The 27,731-nt window shown below is 48.4% G+C and overlaps 1 protein-coding gene across 1 annotated transcript; it reads left to right on the top strand.

Annotated features, from left to right (window-relative positions):
* The first annotated feature begins 1,914 nt into the window (after positions 1–1,914).
* Positions 1,915–19,746, top strand: MAB21L3 (mab-21 like 3). Its single transcript, XM_004581874.2, has 6 exons — positions 1,915–2,025; positions 11,258–11,398; positions 12,084–12,375; positions 14,584–14,762; positions 15,162–15,356; positions 19,116–19,746. Exons 1-6 carry the CDS (start codon positions 1,978–1,980, stop codon positions 19,347–19,349), a joined length of 1,089 nt encoding a protein of 362 aa, XP_004581931.2. The 5' UTR covers positions 1,915–1,977; the 3' UTR covers positions 19,350–19,746.
* The last annotated feature ends 7,985 nt before the right edge of the window (positions 19,747–27,731 follow it).

Here is a 27,731-nt window from a genome sequence, read left to right on the forward strand (position 1 = left end):
GATTACCGTGAAGAGAGAAGTGAGAGTAAAAACAAGAGCCCATGGGCAAAACAAGGGGGCTTTAATGATTGGAATTCCAAGTTCAGAAGGAGAGGCTCTTTTTTTTTTTTAATCTGTTAAAATTTTTTTTATTACAAAGGCAGATTTACAAAGAGGAGAGACAGTGATAAAGATCTTCTGTCACTGGTTCACTCCCCAAATGGCTGTAACAGCTGGGGCTGAGATAATCTGAAATCAGGAGCCAGGAGCCTCTTCTGGATCTCCCAGGTGGGTGCAGGATCCCAAGACTTTGGGCCATCCTCTGCTGCTTTACCAGGCCACAAGCAGGGAGCTGGGTAGGAAGTGGGGCAGCTGGGACATGAATCAGAAGCCATATAGGATCCCAGCACTTGCAAGATGATTTAGCTATTGGGTCATCACATCAGACTCAGGCGAGACTCTTGATTTATCTGTGAAAAGCAGACAGTTTGGTATGATAAGAGCAGCTGTAGGGAGATAAGATTCTGAAATATTTGGGAGCACTTGTTATAAGAAGATGATTATAATTAGATACAGAAACAAATGGAAGATCATGGCTGTTTTAAGGGAGACATTTGGAGGGCCAACGTACGGTGTCAGATTGCAGAGTTGGGAAAGGTGTTTGGCAGAAGCTGGGCTGCAAGCTGGGACAATGGGGTGGGTGGGGCACGGAGCAGCTGGAAGCCTGGAGGTGACTCTCACCTGGGGCTGGAACCTGCAAGGATATGCAAATGCTGAGGCCACAAAAAGCGGTGTGCTGCCCGTAGGGCCAAATTGATCTCCGAGTCAGTGGAGGTGGCACTCAGAGGTGGGTTTGGAAAGACTTCTGCCTTGGAAACCTGACTCCGTAGTGAGCTTTGCTCAGCAGAGGCGCTGAGATTGCCTGAACTCAGCTGCCAAGCAGATGCTGGGATGTTTACCAGCTTCAAAGAGATCAGGACATTTGTGATTTTTTTTTTTTTCTGTAGTAAAGCTAGCCCCAGCCAGCCGGACTGGGAATTTACTGCCTGAGCTGTTTTCCTGCAGTTTTACTGGCAAAGCAGGAGTGTCTCCTGGACTCTCAAGGGGCCTTTTTACACTGACTTGATTTTTTTATGACAGCTTTCAAGTGGGAAGAGGGGAGTTACAGTTAAAGTTGGGCAGGTGAGCCAAAGGAGCTGTGCCCTGCCATTGCTGAGTGTGTGTGCCCGCGCACGTATGCGTGTGTGTATAATCATGCTACTGTGTGTGTATTCATGCGTATGAATGTACCTTCTGTATGGGTGCATTAGCGTGTGTGTGCATTAGTGCACTCACGAGTGTATGTGTGTGTGGGTGTTTAAATGCTGTTTTGGCCTCATGTGCTCAACAAGAGCTGATCACTTGTTTGTAGGCATAATGAGGGTGGCAGGCCAGTTGTTTGGCAGGTTTATGTCTGTGGGATTTTTGTAGACGGGAGGGCAAGGGGTGTTTACTATCAACAGGATTAGGACACTGAGGTATAAGCTCCAAGGTGCAGCTGGTCCCAGGATAAGAGCATAACCACAGGGGGAAGCCAACTGCATGGCATTTCTGTTTAACTGCGAAGCACTGAGGTGAGAAGCACAACTTGGAAACTTGCCCTGTGAGTCAATTACCAGTCAGTAGAAAAGATTAAAGGCAGTATAAAAGGAGGCCGGACTCACATTCATCAACTCTTTTTCTCTTCAATCCTGCTTTTCTTTTCTGAAGTTCCCAAAAAGTGGTATTTGGAGTTTCACGATTGGCAAAGGAGAACTTGATTGAAGAGTTGAAAGGGCAAGTCTCTGATCTGTGTACACCAAGACGTTTAGTACCCAGAGACTGACATCCCTGGGAAAGCTGCCCACAAGTGTTGCCATCCAAGGAGACAAAAACAAAAACAACAACCAAAAGAAAAAAAAAAAAAAAAAAAAAAGCCAAGAAGCCGCTGCCTGACTCCAAATTGACTACGAAGAAGCCATGAAATCCCAGCCGGTGGGAAGCCTGGAAGACACCCTGCTGAGTAAGGTAAGCACAGAGACTGAGCCCACCCCTCACCTCTACCCAATGCCCCTCACCAAGACCCAGAGAAACTTCCAGCTGCTCAAGATACATAGGGCACTCCTCAGGCACAGGAAGCAAAAAGCCCGTGCGCCTGGGACAGTGCTGGGGGACTTGGCGTGATTCAGCCTCTTCTTTCGGTTTCTGGGGTCCCTGTTGAGTAGGGAACCCTGGGCTGGAGCTCCAGCTCTGCCACTGATCCTTGGGTGACCATGTTTTAAGTCAAGTAGCCTGCCTGAGCCTCAGCTTTCCTTCGCAGAAAATGGGTGTGGCAGTAGGGTTTTTGAATGGGAATGCTGTAACTGAGCAAGTGAAATGAAGACAAAACTGTGACAAAACTTTCTAAACACTGTGAAACACCTAGGCTTTTAGAAGATTTCATTACATTTTTTATTTTCTAGTATGCATCAAGTCAGAGCTAGTTTAATTCTTCTGCACAGAGTCAGAAGTTCTTAGAATATTAGATGAGAAGGGACATTAAGTACTACTATCTAATTTAAGCCCATCCACTTGTGGGGGAAGCCACGCCAGAGTATTAATGTTTAAACCTGTACTTTCAAACTGACTGAGAGGTAGGGTAATCTATGGTTCTCATTCCTTTACAAGTAAACAAAGCCAAGATCATTATCACAGGGATAAATAAAGCAGCAAGCCATTAAGAGAGATAAACAAGGAAGGCCTGAGACGGTAAGAATCGAGGTACACAGAGTGGTTTTTGGTTTCTGTGAATCCCCCTTTGGGGGCTGGAAGAATGACATCTGAATGGAAGGGGTGCTACCTAAAAGCTTTACTTAGTCCTGCATTTTCTGTATGAAAAAAAAAATCCAAATATTTCAGCCTGATCTGGAAAGAACATGCATTGTTCTTTTCTTCTGCCCTTACATGTCCAATAGCAGAAATCCAGTGCTTCCCAGGGTGAATTCAGCCTGTGCACTCCAAAAAAAAAAAAAAAAAATTATGTATTTATTTGATAGTCAGAGTTAGCAAAAGAGAGATTCCTTCTTCTAGCTCACTCTGCAGATGACCAGACTGGCTAAGGCTGGGCCAGGCTAAAGATAGGAGCCAGGAGCCAGGAGCTTCATCTGGGTTTTCCACAAATCCACGGCACAAAGCACTGAGCCACCTTCTTCTGCTTTTCCCAGACTATTAGCAGGGAGCTGACTCGGAAGTAGAGCAGCTGGGCCTTGAACCTGTGCCAGTGTTGCAGGCAGAGGCTTCACTTGCTGTGTCGTGATGCTGTCCAATGGGCGTGTGTTCTGTTTGGGCTGCAGATTATACTTTAACGTCTTCAAATGTCTGACAAACTTTGGGAATACTAAGATTTTTGTAGAGAAATCCAAGTTTCTATCCTTTCTGGAAAACGACAAATAAAATCAGGACATTTGTTCACCACAAGTCCCAGTTTCTTGACTGGAAGACACAGATTTGGTCTGAGTGACTTTTTAAAATAAGAACTGAGATATTGTTTTTAAAATATCTATCTATTTATTTATTTAAAAGTCAGAGCTACAGAGGGAGAAGGGGAAAGACAGAGAGCGGGGAGATCTTTTGTTCTCTGATTTACTCCCCAGATGTTGGCAACAGCCAGGGCTGCACCGGGGTGAAGTCAGGAGCTTCATTCTGGATCTCCCACATGGGGCACAGGGCTCAAAGGACTTGCGCCATCCTCCAGTGCTTTCCCAGGCGCATTGGCAGAGAGTGGCTGGGAAATGCGCTGGTGCCCATATGAGATGTCACTGCTGCAGGCAGCGACTTGCTATGCCTCAATGCCAGCCCCACTAAATGACTTTTGGAGCGCAGGCTGGTTAGTTCTCAGGAGCACCTCAGTCCTTCTTCCCTCCTTGCCCATCCCCTGCCCAGCTTCCCCCAACCCTCCCCCATTTGTGTCCTGCCCCACAGAAGCTACGTACTGAGCAATCCTCAGGTGTGAGTCCATCCTTGCCTTTTTGTGGGCCGATGAGGGGTTCACATTCATGCTACAAAATCTGCTTCAAATCCACTTCCTCCAGAAAGATTTCCCTGACACAAGTGCAAGATGTTTTTGACCTTCAAGGAAACTGCCACTCCATTACCACAGATGCTGCTTATTTGGCAATTAATTTGATATTGATGCCTGATAATGTTTCCCATGATTACCTTAATTGATACCTCCAGTAGTGTTTGATTCTTTCCAAGTTGCTGGAGGGAAAAATAGAGTAGAGGATATCTTTTCTTCCTCTGATACAGAGCAGCTCACATGTAAAGTCGGAAATGTCGCTAAGGTTCATCGAAGATAAGGCAGGAGTAACAGAAAAGATGTTGAGGCACACACAGTAGCTCATCGAATCCAGCCAATAACCAGCTCATGGAGACTAGATCCCTGATCCAAAGTCGCACAGCTGGACAGAGAAGGCTTGTTTCCACCTGGTCTCCTTTCAGTCTGGAAGCCTTGCTTCCTTTCCCAAGCCTTTTATGTCCCTGCAGGCGCACACAAAGCACCAGTCTGGCGCAAACCCTGCGCTAGGGCAGAGATGCAGCCTGGTAAATGAGAGATTCCAAATGAGTCGCAGTTGTAAGTTCTGTGCCAAAACCCCAAAGGGAGAAGGAGGTAGTTCCCAGTGCAGATAGCGAGGGCCACTCCAGAGCTGCCCGAGCAGCACAAGAGGGCCCAGAGGGGCAGGTGCTCTGAATAGAGGGTTGCTTTTCAGGAAGAGGGATGGACAAAGCCTTGGTGGGTGCCTAGGGTTTAACAAGCCTTCAGGAATCACAGGAAAGGTCAAGGCTATGGGAATGCCATCCCAGCGGTTGAGGAGATGTCATTCCCCATTGCTTTTGTACTGTTTGTTTTTGGTTGGCTGGGAGGCAGAATGGGGCAGTATTTATGACATGGGCTTTGGAATACATGGCCTAGGTAAGGAGCGCTGTTCTCTGGGACCCTGGGCAAATGACCTCTGTCCCCTAAGCCCACGTTTCCTCATCTGTCACATGGAGATAATCGGCATGCACCATGGAGGATCACTGGGAGACAAGAGAGCGTTTGCTCACTTAGGGCCCTGTACACAGGAAGGCCCCAGTGACCTGGACTCCAGTGTGAGGCTGTTGCCTGTGCTGCCACGGTTCCAGCCAGCCTTAGCATCAGTTTCTAGGAAGATTTAGTGTGGTGGGGTGGGCACACACTGGCAGAAAGCCTGCTGTCTTATCTGTAAGGACTCATGCATTTAAGTCTCCATCCTTTACATTGCCAGCCCCTGGGGGGTAAAAAGTAACTTCCCCCCACCTGCCTGCCCACGATTGGATTGAAGGGCATTAAAGGTCTGACTTCCCTGTTCCTAGAAGGAAATCCTCAGCCTTGCTCCCAGGGCACTCATCATCATGAAATTCTCACAGGTCACCTGCCCATGAGTGTAACTAACTGGACCCCCTGTGACATTTCCAGCAATTTCCTTAGCACTGCTCCGCCATGTCTTTCAAGAAAGCATGATGCAAAGCAAGTGAGTCAGAGTGATGTGATTACAAAGAACAGCCTTGAATTCACAGGCATTTGTATTTGAAACAGTGAAGTCACCATGAACTTTAACTACTAATAGTCATTACTGACCTGGAGTACAACCCTGGCCAGATTCTGAGACTAGAGAGGAGGATAGGTAGGTGGCTCAGGAAGGATGTGGCCAGGCCAGATGGATGGCCCTGGAGCAGAACCTTGCCGAGGTCAATGCAGTAGAGGTGTTGAACACGCTGATCTAATATCTAAGCTTCGTGTGCCTGACTGCTTCAGCATAATTCAAGTCTTCTACTCAGATGGATCTAGAAATAGTCTTTGAAAAACACCTTTGTTCAGTGATCACAAGAAGGAGGGGGTGAAACTTGAATAGGCACCACAGGTCAAGTTTGCCTTGACTGTGCTTTGATTCAATTTTCTCAAATGATCACCTTTACACCCTACATTTGTTTCAAAGATTTACCTGGAAACAAATTGGTAACAAGGCTATGGGGGGCACTTGGCTCGCTTCCTGAGTTCAAGAGGCAGTGAAGGCAGGCTGCCTGGGCTTGTGCCAGGGCTCTGCTTGCACTAGAGTGCCCCTTTTATCCAGATCCCAGGAAAGCTGTAAGGCTCTGTGCAGCTGTCTCGGGCCCTGACCTGGCTTTTCCCCACCTTCGGGTGGACTCCTCTTGCTGCATCCCTTCAGGCTTGTGGCCAGGAGAAGTGGTGGGGGGAAACAGTGCCAGTGCTGGGTTGGGTTTATGCCGTGAACTTACGTAACAAGAGCTACCAGGAACGGAGCCTGGAAACCCCCTGCCTACACTGCCTCTTGAGCTGCTGAGCAGTGCTGTGACCCTTAGAGGTCAGCAGCTGCTGCAGGCACACACCAGGTAAGGACAGCCAGGGAGCTGTCTCTCCTCCGACCACCAAGAGGCCCCGACTCCACTCCCAAGGCTCGGGCACTGTGGGCACAGGTTTGTCCAAGGTACAACTGTCTCTCCCCACAGCTTGGGCCCAAGCCTGGCTTCACTGGCCCCTGCTGCCTTGCAGAACAGTCAGTGACCATCGATGACATTAGACTTGTTCTTTTGTGAGCTTTCGCTCCAAACTGAGTGGGTTTTTATGCACTGACCATAGAGGTGGGAATCTCTTATGTGGCTTCTGTTCTTGAGGGTGTGGTGCAATGTGATGGGAAGAGAAGTTGAGCAACCCAGGCATTCCATTTAATTTTACGTTTTTTTTTTAAAAGATTTATTTATTTTTATTAGAAAGTCAAATACACAGAGAGGAGGTGAGACAGAACGGAAGAGCCTCCATCTGATAATTCACTCCTCAAGTGGACACAATGGCCGGAGCTGAGCCAGTCCAAAGCCAGGAGCCTCCTCTGTGTCTCCCACGCAGGTACAGACTCCCAAGTCTTTGGGCCATCCTTGACTGCTTTCCCAGGCCACAGGCAGGGAGCTGGATGGGAAGCAGTGCTACTGGGACACAAATTAGCACCCATATAGGATCCCAGCACATTCAAAGCAAGGACTTTATTTGCTATACTACTGAGCTGGGCCCTAATTTTACTTCTAACTGCTGGTGTGACAGTAACAGGGCCAGCTCAGTGCTCTGGGATTCTGCAAAGTGACACTGGACACGTTGGTTTCAGAGATTTCTTCCAGCTGTAATCCCTGAGTTTCTGAATGTCATCAGAAGGGATGAAAGCAGAAAATCAAATGTGGAATATGTGGCTCTAGGTTCCAAAAAAACATTTCCTTACCCTGACTTTCACCTTTGAAAATCCAAACAGGTCATAAAGCTGAGCCAATAGTCTTGCGTAATGATGGAAAATTACAAGTGTCTTGCAGGATGCGTATGAGCTTGTCCTTCCCATGAAGAAAATCCCATCATCAAAGGACATCACAGTGTGTATAGACATTTACAATGAAGAATTTTCCATCACACTGCCTAACCATGGTATCATGTCTTCCACCTCGCTCTGTCCTTCAGCCTTTTATCAGTTAAAACTGATGCTGTCAGTAAAGTGTTGCCTGTTTGTTAAGCTAGGAAACATTCCGTAATCATCAGTAGAGCTCTAAGAAATCACTCAAGTGGATTTGGAAGATTGGGGGAGTTAGTACTGATCCTTAACACATTTTGAGAAGCTAACCACTAGAGAATACTTTTCTGTAACCATTGTAACTGCATCATCTTGTATCATGTATGACTATCTGGTATTACACCTTCTCACCTTACCTAATCAGTCCTTACCTGTCAGTCCTTGAACTGGCTCCATGTTTGCTAACTTAACCAAACCGGCCTAATGCATTCCCTAATGAGCTGGAAGCCTACCCCATCCTCCTTGCTCTGGAATCTCTCTCCTATCCTGCCTAGTGAAATGTAGTCTTGGCACCTTCCCCCTTACATTCGGAGGGCTGAAGGGTACTGCAGAACATCTTACAGCTGAGCCCACCGATGGTCATTGCTCACAGACTTACCCACAGCAGAGTCATGGTCCTGCCTGCTCAGTTGCACAGATGTGCCTAAACAGTCCCACATTCCTTGGGAAGCTATTTCAGCAGGCTGCCACCTCCCTTCCAGCTCTCTACCTCATGCGCAGCCCCGTGCCCTGCATGCTACCCCAGACACCACATCAGGGACCAGACAGGAAGGTTCTCTGATTCCCACCATTCCCTGCCTGTTTCCCTGCGTCTGCACTTTTTCATCTTCCTTTCCTGTGACACACCAACATGAGCTCTTCACTCAGGTTTCGGGATTTGCATAACTGCTTCTGTCTGGAAAATTCTTGCTCAATAGTTTTTCTCTTTGCAGTCACTTCCTTGTCTGAGGACTCTTTCCTCTCAGCATTTGAGCTTGTTCAACCCATGTTTCACTGTGAAAAGCCTGTTGGTGTGCTGCTGTTTTCTTTCATTGTGTTTGCTTCCACAGTCAAGCTTCCAGGAAGAGTTGCCCATCTCTGTCTTCACCTGCTTGTCTCCAGTTTACTCTGAACCCACCATCTGCTCCCCCTGCTCCCTGCTCCCCCACCACACCAATCCTGTTCCAGGCTCCAAACTCTATATGCAAGAGTGAAGCATTTTTGAAATTCATCTTCCTGTCTTTACAAGACCTCTTGCTGTCTATCCTCACAGCTCACTGCCCTCCTGCAAGACCATCTCTGCTCCAGCAACTGTACTAGGACCATTACAGATCTCCTGTGCCCTTCATGCTGCTGTTTTTTCTTTCTGGAACCATATTCATGCCTCGTGTCCCTAACTAACTCCTACCAGTCCTCCCAGATACAACTCTAATATACTCTGCCTCCAGGAAGGCCCCTCCATCTCCAACCCAACATCCTGTGCAGATGAAGAGCTAGCACTGGATTACAGGGAGTTCAGTTTCCATTTCTCTTATCTGTCTTTCCATTGGTAAAGCTCTTGACAACATGCACGCTCCACACCAAGCAGATCTTCAACAAACACTGAGCAAGTGGCCTGGAATCACAGCACATGGAGGAAATCCCACACTGGGTCAGGAAAGGCTTCCCCAAGGAGCTGACGTCTGAATGAGCCAGGCAGACAACTTGAGAAAGCTGATTCCAAAGCTTCTCAAGCAACGGCATCCTTGGTGAAGTTCAAGAGCCAGTGAAGAGGCTGCCCTAGTGAGAGTTTGCAAAAGGAGACAGCAAGTGTTGGAGGTGTATGTGGAATGGATACTAAGGGCCAGAGCATCACAAAGGGATTTGTGACTGCTGTAATGTTGCAGAATGGTATAACACCCCTCTCGTCGGGCTGGTGAGCAACAACTTCATGTGCATGAACACCCAGCATGTTTCCCACATGTGTTGTCAAGGAACGATGGTTCTGTGTACCTCTGTACTCATCCCCACCTTTTGCTACTAGACTCTTAAGAAAAGCCACACATTTGTGTTTTTTCCAACTCTATACAGTGAATCACTGAGAACTGGGAAGTTCCCAAAGAAAATGGAACATCAATAAGATACTTAAAGTTTAGGGAAATAGATGCTTGTAGGAAACACAAAGGAGTGTTTTGTAAACTCCAAGAGGGACAGAGAAGTCCAAATGAAAAAAGACTTGGGAAGGATCAGAAAGTTTCTTCCAAGATTGAAGAGGCACTTCATTACAGTGCTTTTCTATGATTCTTTCTAGTCCTTCTGAATCTGGCATAATGGCTGTTTCTACATAAGCTAGTGTGGGTCTGAGATGCCCATCAAGTAGCCAAGACAGTCATTTAAAATGCCTAAGTCAAAGAGATCTTCTGTTTCCTTGTAGTAAATCATCAACTAGTCAGGCCTCTGGGGTCTCAGGTCTCCCATCCACCAGCAAATCAACTTCATGTGGATTTGGAATGAGTGTGTATCTGCTCATACTCACGTTATATGTCATTCACAGAGTCATCTCACAAAGAAATGTTCATGCGGCCCCTGTTATATATGCTGGACATTAACATTGCAATGCAGTCATGCACTTACAGAGTGGGGAAGACAAACAGATGGTGCAGGTGTGGGCAGGCATCATGAGCTGGGTAGGGCCACCAAGTGCGACAGAGATGGCTGACCCAGCCAGTAGGCTGAGGCCAATACATCACGTGCATCCACACACGGGACTGTGGATGAAAATCACACTGATGCTTCACAGATGCCTAACACTGCAATGAGTAATGCAAACCCCAAGGTGGGACCCTTGGTCCTGACAAGCTCACAGCCTCTGCATGATACACACGAAATTCCTTGCCTCACTTGAACATGGGACCTGAGTCTATTCTAGCTCTTAGCACCTTCTTTCAGCCACCAGCAGACACCCATCCACCCCTCTCCACACCTTCATGTCCATCCCACTAGGCTCATAACAAAGGGACTGAAGGACCTCTCCTTGAACATTGTTAACCTCTGGAGAGTCTGCATCTTCCAGACTATGCAAGTGGGAGAAGAGAGGTGATCACAGAAGGGAAGGATATTTCCTGTGCCCAAAATAAAGAACCTCTTAAATGCTTATGCTTAAGGGTCCTTCCCAGTGTGGGATTTCCTCCATGTGCTGTGATTCCAGGCCACTTGCCCAGTGTTTGTTGAAGATCTGCTTGGTGTGGAGTTCTGAGCGTGCATTTTCAAGAGCTTTACCAATGGAAAGACAGATAAGAGAAATGGAAGCTGAACTCCCTGTAATCCAGTGCTGGCTGGATGTTGGGTTGGAGATGGAGGGGCCTTCCTGGAGGCAGAGTATATTAGAGTTGTATCTGGGAGGACTGGTAGGAGTTAGTTAGGGACACGAGGCATGAATATGGTTCCAGAAAGAAAAAACAGCAGCATGAAGGGCACAGGAGCTCTAATGGCCCCTTTCTGAAAGCCCTCTCATTGGCTAGTCTTACCCTGCGAGGTGTATATGCATGTATGTGTGCACATATGTACAGTGTAATGTCAGGTATATTTCTAACTAGAGCAAGTATCTCTATCTTGTTTGCTGTTGCCTTGATCACGAGGTTTTCCTAGCACCTGGTCTCTCAACTGTCCTCAGTAGGAACTAGAGAGACCCTGAGCATTCAGGGCATCCATTTCAGCAGAGAATGCTGAGCACCGACAAGTGTGTCGACAGGTCAGAGTCCGATACATCTAGCTCCCCTGGAGTCCTTGGGGAAAATGAGAGTTTGAGCTGAACTGCTACGGTCGTCTACTGCTGTGCCCTGGTCTTGTCATTTCCCGTGCCAGTGTCTCACCTTTGCTGATCCCTTCACATCCAGGTAGACTTGAGGCACCAGCAGATTTCCCAAACTGTGGATGAGGTGCAGAGAGTTGTCCATCGTTTGACTACAGAAATCAGCCACCAAGATGTTCGATTTCAAGCTGTGCCTTACTCTGATACATACAATGTGAACATTAAGGTAAGCCAGCCTCGCTGCCTCCCCGTGCCTACCAACAGAGCAAGGATGTGGGGTAGCTGGGGCTCGGTGTGTGGCAGATGCTCACCCATTTTCCCTTACATTTTATTCACTCCAAAAGTTTCACCCATTCCTGATCCTTTGACTGAGAACTAGCCAGCATAGCAAAAACAAACAAAAATATTGAATGAATGAGAACAGAAGACCCAAGTTCAAATTCTGGCTGCTTCTTGTTGGCCATGTGTCCTGGGGCCTTCCCTGAACCCCTCTGAGCCTTCAGACCCTCTACTGGGAAGCGGCAGCAAAGCCCACCTCATAGTATAATCATACCAAGGGATCACAGGGGCTGGCGATTACCATGCTCACTAAATGCTGGCTCCTCCTGCCCGCATTTCTTCTCCTCTAAACTTGAGATCCCTCCTCAAGTTCGGTCTTTGTACTTGTGATTCATGAAACCAAAATCCTAGTGAGTTCATTTTCTTGCCCAGAGTGTCATAATGGGTTAGTGGTAGAACAAAGACATGATCCCTGTTGCAACACCCGCAAAAGTCTTGCATTCCGGCTACCTCATCACAAGACTGAGGGGTGAGTGGGTTGTGAGCCGCCTGGCTCTGTGGGCCGACTCCCCAAGGCCTGCTCCTCGCTTCAAGCCTGTGAACTCAAAGCCCATTTTCTCCCCTGACCCTAGGTCTTGGCCCCCAGCCAGTTCCTCGTCACAGTCCCTCTGAGGGGCCTGGCCGGGTACAGGGAGGCCAGGGAGCAGCGCTGGCGCTACTATACCTTGCAGGGCACCAGGCTCCCCTGTCCCCTGCGGGACCCTGAGGGCTTGCAGCAGTGGCTGGCAGCAGAGCAGTTTTTGAAGAGCATGTGGCAATGGTACGAGACCGATGTGAACATTGAGGGAGACATAGTGCCCGCCAAGGTTCTCCAGGTGTTCCGGAAGCTGGTGGACAATGCAATCAGAACCTGTCACCTCTCAGGTGAGCTGAGCAGAGGCGTGTCCAAGGCACACGGTTGACATTTTCCTTTTGTTCTGTGAAAATTCTGTCTGTGCAATACCTGAGGCTGCTGTCATGTGCTTGCTGCAAAGTTTCATCCCCATCTCTTCGTTCGTTTTGTTTCATTCTGTGTTGTGTTGTGACACATGAAAGAGTAGAATTCATGCTCACAGAATACTCCCGAGGGACTTCAGTAGATTACAGCACTGGCCCAGATGTGACAGGCTATGGGCTATACATGCTTTCCAGCATGCTGGCTTCAAAGCTGAGGTATACTTTTAAGACATACTTTATTTGAAAGGCAGATTTTACAGAGAAATAAGGAAAGATAGAGAGAGAGAGAGGTCTTCCATATCTGCTTGTTTACTCCCCAAATGGCTGCAACAGCCAGAGCTGAGCTGAGCTGAAGCTGAGAGCCAGCAGCTTCTTCTACTGAGTGCAGAGTCTTAAGGCTTTAGACCATTATTTGCTGATTTCTCAGGCCATAGGAGAGAGCTGGATTGGAAGTGGAGCAGCTGGGACATGAACCAGTGCCCATATAGGATGACAGCACTACAGAGTGAAGGATTATCATGTAATGTTAGTACTTGTGGCAATTCCAGTTCTAGAAAGAATCTTGGTGGTTTACAAAGCAAACTTGGCTAAGCAAATTTTGTGGCTTCAGTTTTTAATGGATTACAAAATAGACTTTAAAAACAGAGAGGAATTCACATGCGTCATGCTCAGATATGAAAAAATGCACCTGCTTCATAACAAGGTAAAAAACAAGACTACTGACTCGTGTCCAGCTCTGTATTGAACAGAAGGGATTAGTTTATATGTGTGTGTCTAACTTGAATGGTTCTATAAATTTCCATAATGGTAATCTTTCATGTTTAAGGGATTTTTACATAGAGAGTGCTTTCACTGATTGTTTAATATGCTCATTCTAACAACTCAAGAGTAAGGATTCTTTTCTTCCTATTTTACAGCTTAAAAAACTGAGACTTAGATTTTGTGGTTTGCCAAAGGCCTCGTATCTAGTAACCAAGCTGCAGAGGCAGGATGTGGGCCAGGCCAGGTGTGGACCAGGCAGGCAGACTCCAACGTTTGCTTGCGTCATGCACTTGGTGACATTACCAACAGCGAAAGTGCAACTGTGAGGTCTAAACTGGGCCAGGTTGGCAAGGTGCTTAGGCAGGTGATGCTTACGTGCCAGGCAGTGTCCCGGGCCTGTCTGGGCAACTTGGAGGAGGTATAGACAACAGCCCTTTATCTCACCCCAGCCCATCAGAGCCATGTTTGCCTTTTGGGCAGCCAAATGCGATGAAAGAGCTTTCATTTCTTTCTCTGAGTGAGGGGAAGCCAAATAATTGATGTCAAATTTAAGATAGCCCATCTTTATCTGAATGGAAGGGAAACTAACCGAAACAACTACACCATTTGAAAGGAGAAGAAATGCAAGAGGTGGAAATACTAGTGCGGGGACAGGGAGGCCTTTCCACACACGCTGATTTTCTCTTGCTTGGAAAACAAGGCAGGGCGGAGCTTCCTGGCATTCCCCTGACCCTTCAGCTGCTGGCTGTGACATGCCTTGAAGTGTTTGGTGATTACAGGGGCTTATGATGATAAATAGCTCCCAGGCAAGGAAGGCTTAGTGGATGATGGAAACAAATACTGTACTGACTAAGGGACTTGGGGTTGGATAAGAAAAACAGGTTAGCCAAGTTCCACCAAGGTCATATGAGTACATAAGGGGTCGGAGGCTGTCTTTGATGTCGGGAGATATAGGTGAAGACACATAAGCAGTGTTGACCTCCCCTACTGCTCACTGCTCTGAAAACCAACATCTGGGTGCATAATAGGTACAAGGGAGAAGGCTCTAGAATGGTTAGAGTTCGTTTCACAGAAGCAAAACCTGTGCGTTTTATCCTATAACTCTTGCCCTTCTGGAAAGAATTGATAGAAAAGAAAGATTTAAAAGCCTGGTGGGGGAGGCAAGGATGAGAGAAGGAAAACTCACCAATCCTGAGGTTTCAGGGCATTCCAGCAGTGGGTAGCTGCCGGGTGTTGGTTTGAGTGCCTGCCCTTGCTGCGCCAAAGGCAAGGGACTGGTCAGAGCCACAGCTCACCCACCCCTCCTCTGAATACTTGTGTGCAACAAGGCTGGTTTTTTTTTTTTTCACTGTTAGTTTGGTTATCATCCATTAGGGAAGGTCAACCTGTTGGCCAACCGCTCTGCAGTCTGGGTTGCTGTGGAAACATCAACGTGTCAAGTGGAACTAGAACTGGCTCCCATGGTGGAGATCCCCAACACCTGGTCCGAGAAAGCACAGTGGCCTCCATGTCTGAAACGCTGGCCTACCCCAAAGAAGGTGGAATGCATTAAGGTAGGACTGGCTGGGACCCAGTCCATCAGAGCAGATACCCGCCAGCTGCCCAGTGCCAGGACTCCTGGTGTCGACACCTCCAGAGTCCAGGACCCCATGCTGCACCTGCTGAATGAGACCCCACGTGAGGCGCGGCTCTCTGTGCTTTGTCGGCCTGGGCAGAGATTCTGTTGGATGCTCTAGGTGGTCTGTTGTAGGAGAGAAGACAGAGCCTCCTTTTGCTAACTGGTCACACCCAGGCTGGCTTGTGTCTTCCTCAGGGTGGGTCATCTTGGCCTTGTATAGGAGGAACTGCCTATCTGGTAGTAGATTCCCCAGACAAGAGGCCTGCTTCTGGAATGGCTTTCTAAGTCAGCAAGCCTGATTTCTCATTTCTCCCCTGTGTATCTCTCCCTCCAGTCTTTTGGGTTCAACTTGTTGGCCAGCTCAAGTTACCACTGGCAGCTGGGCTTCCAGCAGGCTGAGCGGGCGCTGCTGCAGCAGTTGGACGAGGATGGAGGCTGCCGCCGGAGGTGCCTCCAGGTCATGCGACAGCTGAAGGAGGACGTCTGGTGTCCTGGGAAGAGGCCAGTTCTCACGTCCCACCACCTGCAGGTGAGTGCAAGGCCTGGGAGAGGTGTCCCCCTGTAGCCACACCACCGGGTGTGTGTGTGGTGATCAGTGGGGTTGGGGCATCCTTATGTGTCTCCCATAACTTCTGACTCACCGGGGCAACGCATGGATCCAGGCCACTTGTGTGTCCACCACACTGCTCAGGGCGACACGGCCTCTGCCTCCCTCCCTTCCGTTTTCTGTCCCTCTTTTCTCCTTCCTTCTCACCTTGAGAGTCACATTTTCTTTTTTTCTGTTTGAGATCAGTGATAATTTCATAATTTAAGTGAGTATGTCTTTGTACCTGTTTATGGGATATGGTATGATTATTTGACTCCTATCTATGACATATAATAATCAAACCAAGTCATGAACATTTCCTTCTCAAACATGAATCTTCCTCCATGTTGGAGCTTTGGGGCACTTGTAGCTGTTTTGAAGTAAAGAGCAAGTTGTTGTAAAGCTGCGGTCACCCTCCTGGCCCGTAGCATCCTAGAACTGACTCTTCTGCCTCACTAGGGTTGGGTATGTGTTATCCTGCTTGCCCTCCACCCTTCCTGGTCCCTAGACACCACTATCCTACTCTGCTTCTGGAAATTGACTTTTAAGTCTTCATGCATGAGAAGATGTGTGGTGTTTGACCTTCTGTGCCTGGCTCATGCCATTGAACATGGCATCTTCTGGTTCCTACCACACAGGACAAAATTAAATGCGTCTTTGTAGCTGAGCAAAGTCCATTCTGTACACACCAGGCCTTCTGCATCCATTCACCTGTCAGTAGCTGCCTTGGCCGTCTTCTGCTGAACAATCATGCGGGGACCCTGGAAGTGCAGGGATTTCTTGTGTATGTGGTTCTTATTTCTTTTGCTTATATTCTCAGTGGAGGATGTCTGCTTCATGTAGTCCTACAGTTTTAAAGATTTTTTTTAAAATTTTTATTGGAAAGGCAGATTTACAGAAAGGAGAAACAGAAAGATGTCCCATCCACTGGTTCACTCGTCAAGTGGCCGCAAAAGCTGGAGCAGAACTGATCCAAAGCCAGGAAGCAGGAGCTTCTTCCAGGTCTCCCATGGGAGTGCAGGGTCGCAAGGCTTTGGGCCGTCCTTCACTGTCTTCCTAGACCATAAGCAGGGAGCTGGATGAGAAGTGGAGCAGTCAGGAGACAGATTGGCACCCATATGGGATGCTGGCCTTGTGAAGGATCAGTCAGTTGAATTTTTGCACTAGCCCAAGTTTCCATTTTTTTATCCAGTAACCTTTATATTTTTCTCCATAATGGTTGCATCCCCACCAGTAGCAGTGTACCTGTGAGTTCCCCTGTGTCCACATCTTTGCCAGCATTTACCTTTTATCTTTTTGATGATATCCATTCAAGATGACATTTCATTGTGTTTTCTTTATGAAAAAAATTTGAATCTATCTCATGAAAGACAGACAGACACCTACTGCTCTATTCCCCACATTTCTGCAACTGCCAGGGGGTGTTGAATCTGGGAGTTGGAAATGGCTGGGTAGCCAGGACTCAATTCCTGGAGTTGTTACTGCCGCCTCCCAGGGTCTGCGTGAGAAGGAAGCCGTGCAGGTGGCTGGCAGCAGGTGTTACACTCAGGCACAGGTGACTGTGCACACCCCAGCGGGCAGCGGCTGCAGCACGGGCCACATGGCGACTGTGCACACCCCAGCGGGCAGTGGCAGCAGCACGGGCCACATGGCGACTGTGCACACCCCAGCGGGCAGCGGCTGCAGCACGGGCCACATGGCGACTGTGCACACCCCAGCGGGCAGCGGCTGCAGCACGGGCCACATGGCGACTGTGCACACCCCAGCGGGCAGTGGCTGCAGCACGGGCCACACGCCAGCTGCCTTATTGTGGTTCTGATCCACATTTCCCGACGAGTAGTGATGCTGAGCCTTTTCCATCTGCCTGTTGACCATCTGTATGTCATCTTTTGAGAAATGCCTGTTCATATGCTTTGCTTTTTTAAAATCACATTTTTTAGGGATTTTACTGTGTTTTTTTTCACTGTTGAGTTCGTTATGCACTCTGAACATAATTTCTTGTCAGATGAACAGTTTGTAAATATTTTCTCCCATTTTGTAGTGGGTGTTGGTGGCTCCCTGTGTGGTGTGGTTCCTTCAATTGATACAAAGCCATCATCCACTTTTATTTGTGCTTTTGGGATCTCACTGTGTGTGCCAATGTCCTGAAGAGTTTCTCCTACGCTTTCTCCTGACAGTTCCTGGTCTTATATTTCTATCTTTGGTCCATTTTGAGTTAATTTTTATAATTGACTAGGGGTGGGGGTCTAATTTTATTCTTCAAAAGGTGAATATCTAGTTTTCCTAGCATCATTTATAAAAGGGAATGTCCTCTCTCCAAAGTATGTTTTTGGTATTTTTGGTGAGAGGAACTAAACCATATGAACCAAATCATGTTAAGGAGCCTAGTGGTAAAGCTTTGAAGTATTTTGGACCAAAAAAAATGTAGGATTCGATTTTAGCGGGACCATGTTGGCTGAACAACAGAAGGTGACAGGTTGGATGGCAACAGGAATAGGTGCAGACTGGCTGGATAGCTATTGCAGAGGCCTGGGCAAGACTCTGTGTTGTCATGGAAAAGGGTGGGGACATTGGAGATGCACATAACTGGTTGTTCTTGGGAAATGTAGGCAGGAAGAGTTGCAGGACATGCTGGGGTGGTGAGAAGAAGGATGACTTCCGGGTCTGTGTCTTGCCTAACTGGCTGGATAAGCAGCCCATCAGGTTTGTGAAGAAAATCACGAGTTCCCTGTGGACATGCTGAGGCTGAGATGCTCAGCAGATACAAAGTAAGGAGGTCAGAGGCCAAGTCTGAGCTGGCAGAAGTACCATGCCCATCCCCATGCTTTAGAGGGAATTGGGACCTTTGTTGTAGGAACACAGAGCTGGAGGGGAATGTAGGGAAGGAGACGGACGGGGTCTTCACTGGCACCTGCAGAGATGCCAGCACCTGGAGGCAGGTGGAGGGAAGCTCCTGGAGGAGGCCCAGCGTGGGTTGAATCCCTGGGAGCCAGTCCACAAGGGCTCAAGAGGGAAGATGTGGGTGAGAGAGCCTGAGAGATGGAAAGTGAGCCAAGTAGAAGCTGGCAAGAGAAGAGTGAAGGCTGAGAAACTGGGGGGTCTGAGATGGAGAGAGCAGCCTTGAGGAGCAGGAGCAGGCAAGTCTGTGTCAAAGAGGATCAAAGTGGGACGAGCTGCAGAGGAAGTGATGCTGGTGGACCTGACTCCTTGGGAAGCCTGGGTTTTTGGGGAGGCGAAGGACTGGAGGGCAGAGGTGTCTTGGATTAGTTGAATGGCACAGGGAAGCCAAGGACAAGCAGTCCTTCAGTTTCTGCAGAGTGAGAACCTGAGGAGGGAGTTGGGGATGGGATGCATGGCTGGGATCAGCCTCGGCCAGGAGGAGGGACGGGTGCTCTCTGCAGAGTCTACCAAGGTAGGCGGGATGGTGTAGCTTGGGCGGGTGCCAGCTTCCACTTTCCCGCAGCAGCTTATGGGAGTGGAGCGTTGCAGATGGAAGGAAGGGAGAGTGCTGGTGCTTGGGACATCAGGAGGATGGAGAGGCATGGGAGAAAGGCGAGGTAGGACTGAGGATCCATCTGAGGTCGGGCAGGTGCACTTCACACAGGTGGCTCTGCCCCTGCTCTCAGCCGCGTAAGCTGCGTGACTGTCCCCAGGGCTCCTCCCACCCTGTCTTGCGGCTGACAGCACCTCTCCCTCCCGCAGACGGTGCTCTTCTGGACTTGTGAGAAGTACCCCCACCCCAAGGACTGGCAGGTGTTGAGCACTGGGCTCGTGCGCCTGGTGAGGAAGCTGCACAAGTGTGTGAGCCAGCGCTTCCTGAAGCACTACTTCGTCCGCAAAAGCAACCTTCTCCGGAGCGCGAACGCCAGCCAGCTGGACACTGTAGCCCAGAAGCTGGCCTTCTTCCTCAAGAACCCGCAGGTCAGCCTGCCCTGAGCTTTGTCCGTCTTGCAAGGCCTTGCACGATTCCCTCCAGCTTGACCTCATTCTCGGGGCAGATCCTCACTCAGGAGCCAGCCTCCCGTCCCCCAGGAGAGGAAATTATGCCCACCCAACAGCACGTAAGATGGGCAGAAGAGTTGGTCCCGGGTCTCCCTGGGACCAAGCAAGCATTTCAGCCCCGGCTTTCCTCTGCTGGGGATGGTTCGTGGCCAGCATAAGTCAGAGAGGAAAAATGCCTGCTGCCGGGGCCACAGCCTTCCAAGGGTCAGCGATGGAATGAACTTGGTACCACGATCCGCAGTGGAATGCCTTCGCTCACTCACCTCCCTGTGTATCCTGTACATGCGTCATTCACTCACCCAGCACAGGGAGGGGAGCGTGGGGCGAGATGGCCGAGGACTGGCCGAGATGGCCGAGGACTGGCCTGAGGGGGGCAGCGGCACCTGCTGGTGGGCATGCGCAGTAAGCCACGCATCCCTACACACAGTGGATACTAGAGAGGTTAGTGCACCCAGGGGCAATAAACCAGCTCTTCAGGGAGAAGATGCACACAGCTGAAGGGACTGGCAAGGGCAGGCCCAGACGAACTGCAAGGCTAGAACACTTGGCCTTGTAAAGCAGGCCGTGAAGCAGCAGTAAAATCCGAGACCAGACGTGTGCCTCCCTGGAGCTGAGGGGCGCGGCCATGTGACAAGCTTTCTAAAGGATTGCTCTGCTAACTGCGTGAGGAGAGGTGGGGTGGAGGGGGAACCCACGCAGGGGAAGGAAGGGGTACCGAAGGCCCCCCCCCCCTTGTTTTGATGCATACGAGATGCGCCCTACACAGCCGCACAGCCAGGCAGGAGCCCCAGGAGCTCCTGGCCCAAGCCGCTCCTGGCATTCACTTAGTGCTTCTCCGTGGTTTGGGCTCCTCAAGCATTTCCCTCATAACATACCAGTCACAAGCTGAGTGTGTAAGCCACTGATTTTGTTCTAATAAAAATTCATATTTGAGGATAAAAGTCATTGTGTTTCAAATATGTTGTAACCCGATGGTGAGGTCCGTGGGCTATGTTGAGAAAACATCTTTCCAAACACACAGTGAATCTTCAGGTTTCAAACACGTGGAATGAAGAACTCGTGTGTTGCTAAATCATCATCTCAGACTTGAGAAACATTATTTGTGAGAAGATAGACATAGTAAAAAAATATCACAAAAGTGAGCTTTAGCTGTGCCGTTGGTCCTGCAGGTGTGCGTGTCTGCGGGGAGGAGTCCAGGCTCCTAACTCCTGTGGATTCTAACCTGTTCCCCAGGAGACCTATGGGTTTTGGATGGCATCCATTATCCTGGGATTCGTAAGCGTTACCACTACTGACCGGCAGAGAGCAGCAAGGGACCACGTATAAAAACAGCAAGGCCCGCCCCCCACTCGTGCACATTCCCAGAGCCCAGCAGGTGGCGCACTTCTGGCTGGGTCTGTACAGAACACTCCAGAGAGGACCAAGGGCCCTGGATTTTCCTTGATGCTACGTTATTGACCTTCCCCACCTCATTAGCCAAAGATTCCAGGCTTGCTGCTAACCGCTCAGTAGTTAAAAGGGTCCATGGCAGACGTTGGAACACCCAGTTCGATTTCTGGGGCGATTACATAGCTCATGAGGGGTGGAATTCTGTCCCCTCTTACTGTTAAATTCCCGAAAGATCTTTTCAAGCCTCCTTCACTCCTCCAGGTGATGGTATGTTGGGCTGCCAGTCACTGAAATCGACTCATATTTCCCGTCAGCTTTGACTCTGATTTCTCTGAATTTCCAAAACATTCTCCCAAATGGCCATCACCTGGCTTGCACTGTGCGCTCCTCCTCATTCATATATTGAAGCCCTGGCCCCAGCACCTCCAAGTGAGGTGTATTTACAGATATGATTGTATTAAAACGAGACTTTGTGTGGTCCTCCTCCAAGCTCGACGGTGTCCTTAGGAAACAGAGGTAGCAGGATGGGCACCTGAGAGAGGCCTTGGGGCTGCGTGTGCCCAGGGCGATGACTGCAGGAAGGAGGCAGAGAGAGGGCAGCCTCTACAGGCCGGGGGGAGACCTCAGAGGAAGTCACACCGGTCAGCACCTCGCTCGTGGCCTTTCCAGACCTGTGAGACAAGAACTTCACGCTGTTGGACTCAGCCGATGTGAGGTGCTTGTTAGGGCAGCTCTGAGAAACGACATGCGTCATTTTGTCGAGCAGAATCAGTAGAACACGGCGGGTGAAAAGCCGTCGGTTCAGGACCCAAGAGATGGTGGCTGGCACACCCTGGTTATTTCAGGTGCCACGCTCTGCAGGCTCCCTTGCCAGCCGCTGCCACTTCTGATCTGTTCCCCACCCCAGACAGAAATTTTTCCAACAGAAAACAGGGATCTTCCAAAGAAAGGCCTACAGACAGCCCCATTGCCGAGTCTGTGTATATATTTCCCTTGTGCTTCTTTCCAAAAATATTCCATTTCATTGCTTTTTTTAAAGTTGATTTTTATTTATTTGAAAGGGGGAGAGAGAGAGAGAGAGAGAGAGTGAGAGAGATCTTTCATCTGCTGGTTCATTCCCCAAATGCCTGCGAAGGGCTGGGCTGGATAAATTTGAAACCCAGGAGCCAGGGAAAGCTTCTCTGGGTCTCCCACATGGGTGACAAGAACTCAAGTACTCAAACCATCACCTGTTGTTTCCCAGCATGCATTAGAAGGAAGCTGGACTGAAACAGGGGGCAGGACTTGATCCCAGGCCCTCCCCCCAAGTAAGGGCTGTAGATGTCCCAGGGGGCGGCTTGGCCCTCTGCTCTGCAAGGGCCAAGCCCTGTCCACGAGGCACAGCTCTGATGTCTCCCAGCTTCTCCATCTTTCCAGAGACTCCCCCCACCCCACTGCACCTGCTCCTGGCTCTCATCTTCGCGGTCAACCTTTCTGAGCTGCTGGAGTATCTCCACTGCCTCTCCCCTCTCTCACTTTTTGCCTTTTTAAATTGAGAAAGACACAGCTGCAGGAGTCTAACCTGTTTGAAGAACAGAGATAAAACAACCAACAGCATAGATTTTTCTCTTCCATTGATGAAGAAAAAAATAGCACATTGCCAAGACCACGAGATTCTTGTACATACCTCTTCCCACCCTCAGCCCCTGCCTTCCCAGACATAAGCAATCAGAGTGTTACCAGGAACAGGGCTGCTCCCAAGAGACGGTGCAAGGCAATCAAGTTCTTTAAAATACGGGCAGTCCTGGGAGATGGACGACTTGGTCTTCAAAATCATGTCCAGTCCTCAACTTAGCAGGAGAGCTTTTGAAGGCAGTCCTCAGGGGAGGTGGGAGGCTTCAGGAGCAAGGAACAAAGCACAGGGCCTGGCGCACACTGGCCCCTGGCCAGGCGATAAGGGGTTGCTGGAAGCACAGTCACTCCTTTCATCCTGCAGTCATAAATCCAGTCCTCTGACCACAGTGGCCAAGGGCAGATGACTTTACAACCCCAGCCAGCTTTCTCAAGGCCGGTTTTCTGGAATGCTCAAGCCAGCATAATTTATCTGTTAAGTTAAACATAAGTCTGATTAGTCCCAAAGTCAGCAACTAGAGCCACTGAAGAAAGAAAGGACACATTCTAATGACTGTTAGAATCAGCATCCAAGCTGTTTTGCCACTTTGTTGTAGCATTTACCACCTCCCATGGCACACTGAGCTTCAGCTTCCAGAGATGCGATAGACAGTATCATTGCACGTCTGAATGTTGCTCCACTCAATGACAAGATACACTGGGGTAATAAGAGGTACCCCAGTTTTACAGTAACTCTTGAAAAAAAGAAGATGTTGTGTAATTAGAATATAATCTACAAACATCCAAAATACTGTGCTTTTATTTGCCTGTTTTTGAGCTTCAGGCAGATAGAATCTTCTGTGATTGTCTTGTCTACTCTGCATTAGAGATGCCTGTGCGGATGTGCAGTTGGCTTCTTTCTCACTGCTACGTAATGTCCCCCTGCAGGAGTCTGTCACCCTTTACCTATGTATATTTCTGCAATGGGGAACTTGGGTTGTTTCCAGCTTCAGCGACTTGACTGTATTTGTGTGCACTTCATCAGACATTTCTTCACATGTAAGGTAATTTTCAATTACTTTCTCCATTTTAATAGAACGCAGTCTGCATATTGTTTGAGAAATCTCTTTTATATTTTTACCTATTGTCTATTTTCATTTTGTTTAAAAGAGAGATTTTCCCTGTGCTGGTTCATTCTCAAATCCTCACAATAGCCGGGAGCCAGGACGTCCATCCGACCTCCCGAGTGGGACTAAGAGACCTTGTACCTCACGTGCGGCCTCCCAGGCACACGTCAGCAGGACGCTGAACGTAGAAATGAAGCAGGGGCATAAGCCCAAGGATTCCAACATGAGGTGTTGGCATCCCCAGAAGAGTCTTCTCCGCAGAACCACGCCCATGCCCAAGGAGATCTCTTATTGAAGGTCATGGTCACAGGCAACTTATTGCTCTCCATAATTTTATAGTTGTGCCTTTCACCAGAGGTAGGAGATGCTCCCTGGATTTCTATTTCATTCTAATAATACTGAGGTCATCTCTTTGGATGAAAATTTGCTGTAATGTACCTAAAAGCACTAGATTGGCCTTGTGTGTGTTTTTTTTTTTTTTTTTTTTTTTTTGTCAAAATACTTTAAACCATTGGTTCCATTTATTTTTAGGAATTGAAAGCATACAGATTATCTTTTTCTTTCCAATGAGGATGTCTTCATCTCCATTAAGGTTTGGAATTTAGTGCCTGGCGGCCATGGCCTAGCAGATAAAGTCCTCGCCTTGAACGCGCCGGGATCCCATATGGGTACCGGTTCTAATCCCGACAGCTCCACTTCCCATCCAGCTCCCTGCTTGTGGCCTGGGAAGACAGTCGAGGACAGGCCAAAGCTTTGGGACCCTGCACTTGCGTGGGAAACCCGGAAGAGGTTCCAGGTTCCTGGCTTCGGATCGGCACAGCACCGGCCGTTGCGGTCACTTGGGGAGTGAATCACCGGACAGAAGATCTTCCTCTCTGTCGCTCCTCCTCTCTGTATATCTGACTTTGTAATAAAAATAAATAAGTCTTTAAAAAAAAGGTTTGGAATTCAATATTGTAGATGTATTCATAAATCCTACTATTTAGGTTCAGCTGCCTCTGTTTTCATCTTCCTTTTCTTTCATCTTCATTAAAAATATTTTCGTTTCTTATTTGAAAGGCAGAGTTTGACAAAGAGAAAGGCGAGAATCAGCCATTGTTTTCACTCCCCCAGATGGCCGTGACAGCCTGTTGTAGACCAGGTGGAAGCCAGGAGCTGGCAGCTCCACGCTCATCTCTCGCAGGTGGTAGGGACCCAAGTACTTGACCCTTCATCTCCTGTGTTCCCAGGGAAGAAACTGGATTGGAAGCAGAGCAGGCAGGGCATTAGCCAGCAGTGGGTTATGCAGCACAGGTGTCAAGGCAGCAGCTTAGGCTTCTGTGACACAGTGCTGGCTCCTGTCTTGGTAAATTCATTATGTAATTATCACAGAATCAATTATTGGTTTTATTGATCACATTTAGTGTTTTTTTTTTCTATTACATTAGCTTCTGCTGATGGTTTTGTTGCGTTCTCTCTGCTTTAAATTTTTGGGTAGTGTTTTAAATGATTTCTCAAATTAAATGCTTAGCTAGAAATTCATTGTCTTGTTCATAAAAGTTTCTTGTAATCCCATTGATGTAAAATTATACAGCTTTCTGTCTGTTGTATTTCCATTTTCAGGCCAATTTATCTTCTAATTTCTGTAATAACTTCCTCTTTGGCTCATAAGGCACTTAGGCATTTTTTAAAGTTATTATTTCCAAAAACATTGAGTTTCCTCATCCTATTTGTATTATGGTCATAGATGTGGCCTAATAGCCCTGAAGCCTTAACTTATATTGAGGCCAGCATTTTAACTTAGCACTTCTTCAGCGTACTCCCTGCGTATCAGCATGGTACGCAAGCCTGGCTGTCATAGCTCAGAAATGTGAGAGCACACTCTGTCTGAATGCCCCATGCTTTGTGGAGTATATTCACTGCATCTTCCAACTTTTACTGAGAGAACAGTTTATGAAGCTGCTGTCCTGGAGCCAGGCACTGTGGAGCAGTGAGTGAAGCTGGCCTGCCCTTCTCTTCACCCGCAGCCTGGCCATTTCACCTGTTCCTGGGGCTTCAAGGACCCTCCCAAAGCCAAGGGCAATGGAACGCACAGCTCCAGCCAGGGACTTCCACCGGAACCCTTCCACCTGAGGCTCCGTGGGCACTCCCCACCTACCAAGGCCCTCCCTGACTCCGATTCCGACTTTACTCAGGTAGAGTCATGTAATTCCAGTGGGAAGCCCTCAAGCTCTTATCCTACTGGCTGTGGCTTTATATATATAAAGACAACATTTCCAACTTTTCCCTCTAACTGCACAAAAGAAGCTCTTGTATCAAAATATCCAGTCCCACCCCATCGTGACAAGATCTGCCTTCCTCTTCTGTTTCTCTACCGAGTACTTACTCCTGCCCTAGACATAGACACACTGTATCTATACATCTAACTATCTATGGCTCATCTGACCATCTCCCATCTCTAGCCACCAGGAAGGAACTATATCTATATTTTCAGGACTGTGTCTTCAAAATTAAAGCCTAGTAACCCCACAGCCAACCTGTATAGAGAGAAAATATTTGTAAAACTTCTTCAAAAATGATCAATTCAGATCTTGAGGTTTTGGACTTTTATAGGCTCTTGTTCTCTCTCTTCTTTTTAAAGGATATATTTATTTGAAAGGCAGGGAGAGAGGAGAGAGAGAGATCGTCCATTCTCTGGTTTACCCAGGATGACGCCAGGAGCTTCTCTCAGGTCTCCCATGTGGGTGCAGGGGCCCAAGGACTTGGTCATCTGTGATCTTCCCAGGTGCTTTAATACGGGGCTGGATCAGAAGTGAAGCAGCCGGCTCTCTAATGCCCAAATGGGATGCTGACATTGCCAGCAATGGCTTTCCTCACTATGCCACCGCGCCAGCCCCTACATTTGCTCTTTCTTTGAAGTAAAAAAGTCATGACATTTTCCAGCTCCAAGAGTCATTTGAAGCCTTTAGATCAGGAGTGAAGGGAATGCGGTCCAGAAAGTGGGGGGCCTGCTTGGGGTGCAGAGTTAGGGCTGCCTCCCAGGCCACTCTCTTTCCATCAACACACACGTCGAGGTTGTAACTGGAAAGGCTAAGAGAATTATCCTTTCAGCAGTTTTGGAACTTCTTAATTGCAAGCCAAGGGATGGCAGGAAGTGAGGTCTGACTCTGTCCTGGGTTGTTCTTCCCCTGTGGGCTTCTCCATCCCCCTCCCACTCCCTCAGTAACTCTGGAGCCCTTCCTGGGACACGGGGACCTACTCTATCTTGTTCTTGACTTTCCAAACACCAAGGAGTCCTACTGCCCCTCTCTGAGTTGGGTATATATGGGTGGTTGTGAAATAACACAGAGGGATTAGGGAGAATAGCCATGAGCCCACAGAACCACCCCGGTGACCCACCTGGCGAGGTCCTGGAGATCAAGGGAAAGTGATTTGCTCAAAGGTGCGATGTTCTGGGCCAAGTGCTTAGACATTCCTTCTCACAGCTACCCTGACACGCACCTGGAGCCACCTGGAGTCGCTCCCATGTGAGCCCCGCTTCGTCTTGGCTGCTCCACTTCTGACCCACTCCCTGATGACGCGTCTGGACAGGAGGAGGATGGTTCACGTGCTTGGGCCCCTCAGCCATGTGGTGTTCTGGGCTTCCGAGTTCAGTCCGATCCAGCCATCTGGGGAGTGAACCAATCGATGGAAGATTCTCTGTCCCCATTTCTCTCTTCCTCTTTCCATCATTCTACCTTTAGAATTTGCATATATTAGATGTTGTATATAATGTAAACAGAATATAAATATATTTATAATATATAGGTAAACAAATATATAATATTTATACTATATATCTCTAAATACATATTATTTATAATAGATAATTGCATAATTATTACAGATTATATTATATATTTACAAATATAGTTGTATATTATGTTTAATATATATTACATGTTGAAGGGAAAAAACAGCCTCTCCTCATCTCACTCAGCTGAGTCCCTCCTAAGCCTTGGGCTTTGGCCAGAAACCCAGGCATTAGCCCTGAGCCCCTTCACCCCTCTGGATCACCGCCATGTTCAGTCCACCTGCCATGAAGTCAGCTAACCAGCTTTACCTGAGTCATCATTCGCTCCCTTCTCCACACTGGAACCACGGTGTCTTCAGAACGTGCAACCAAAGCATGTGTTGTGCCCAGCCCAAATCCTTCCAGATGCTTCTCATCACTCTTTTTTTTTTTAAGGAT

This window comes from Ochotona princeps, chromosome 2, assembly GCF_030435755.1.
Source record: "Ochotona princeps isolate mOchPri1 chromosome 2, mOchPri1.hap1, whole genome shotgun sequence".
NCBI lineage: Eukaryota > Metazoa > Chordata > Mammalia > Lagomorpha > Ochotonidae > Ochotona > Ochotona princeps.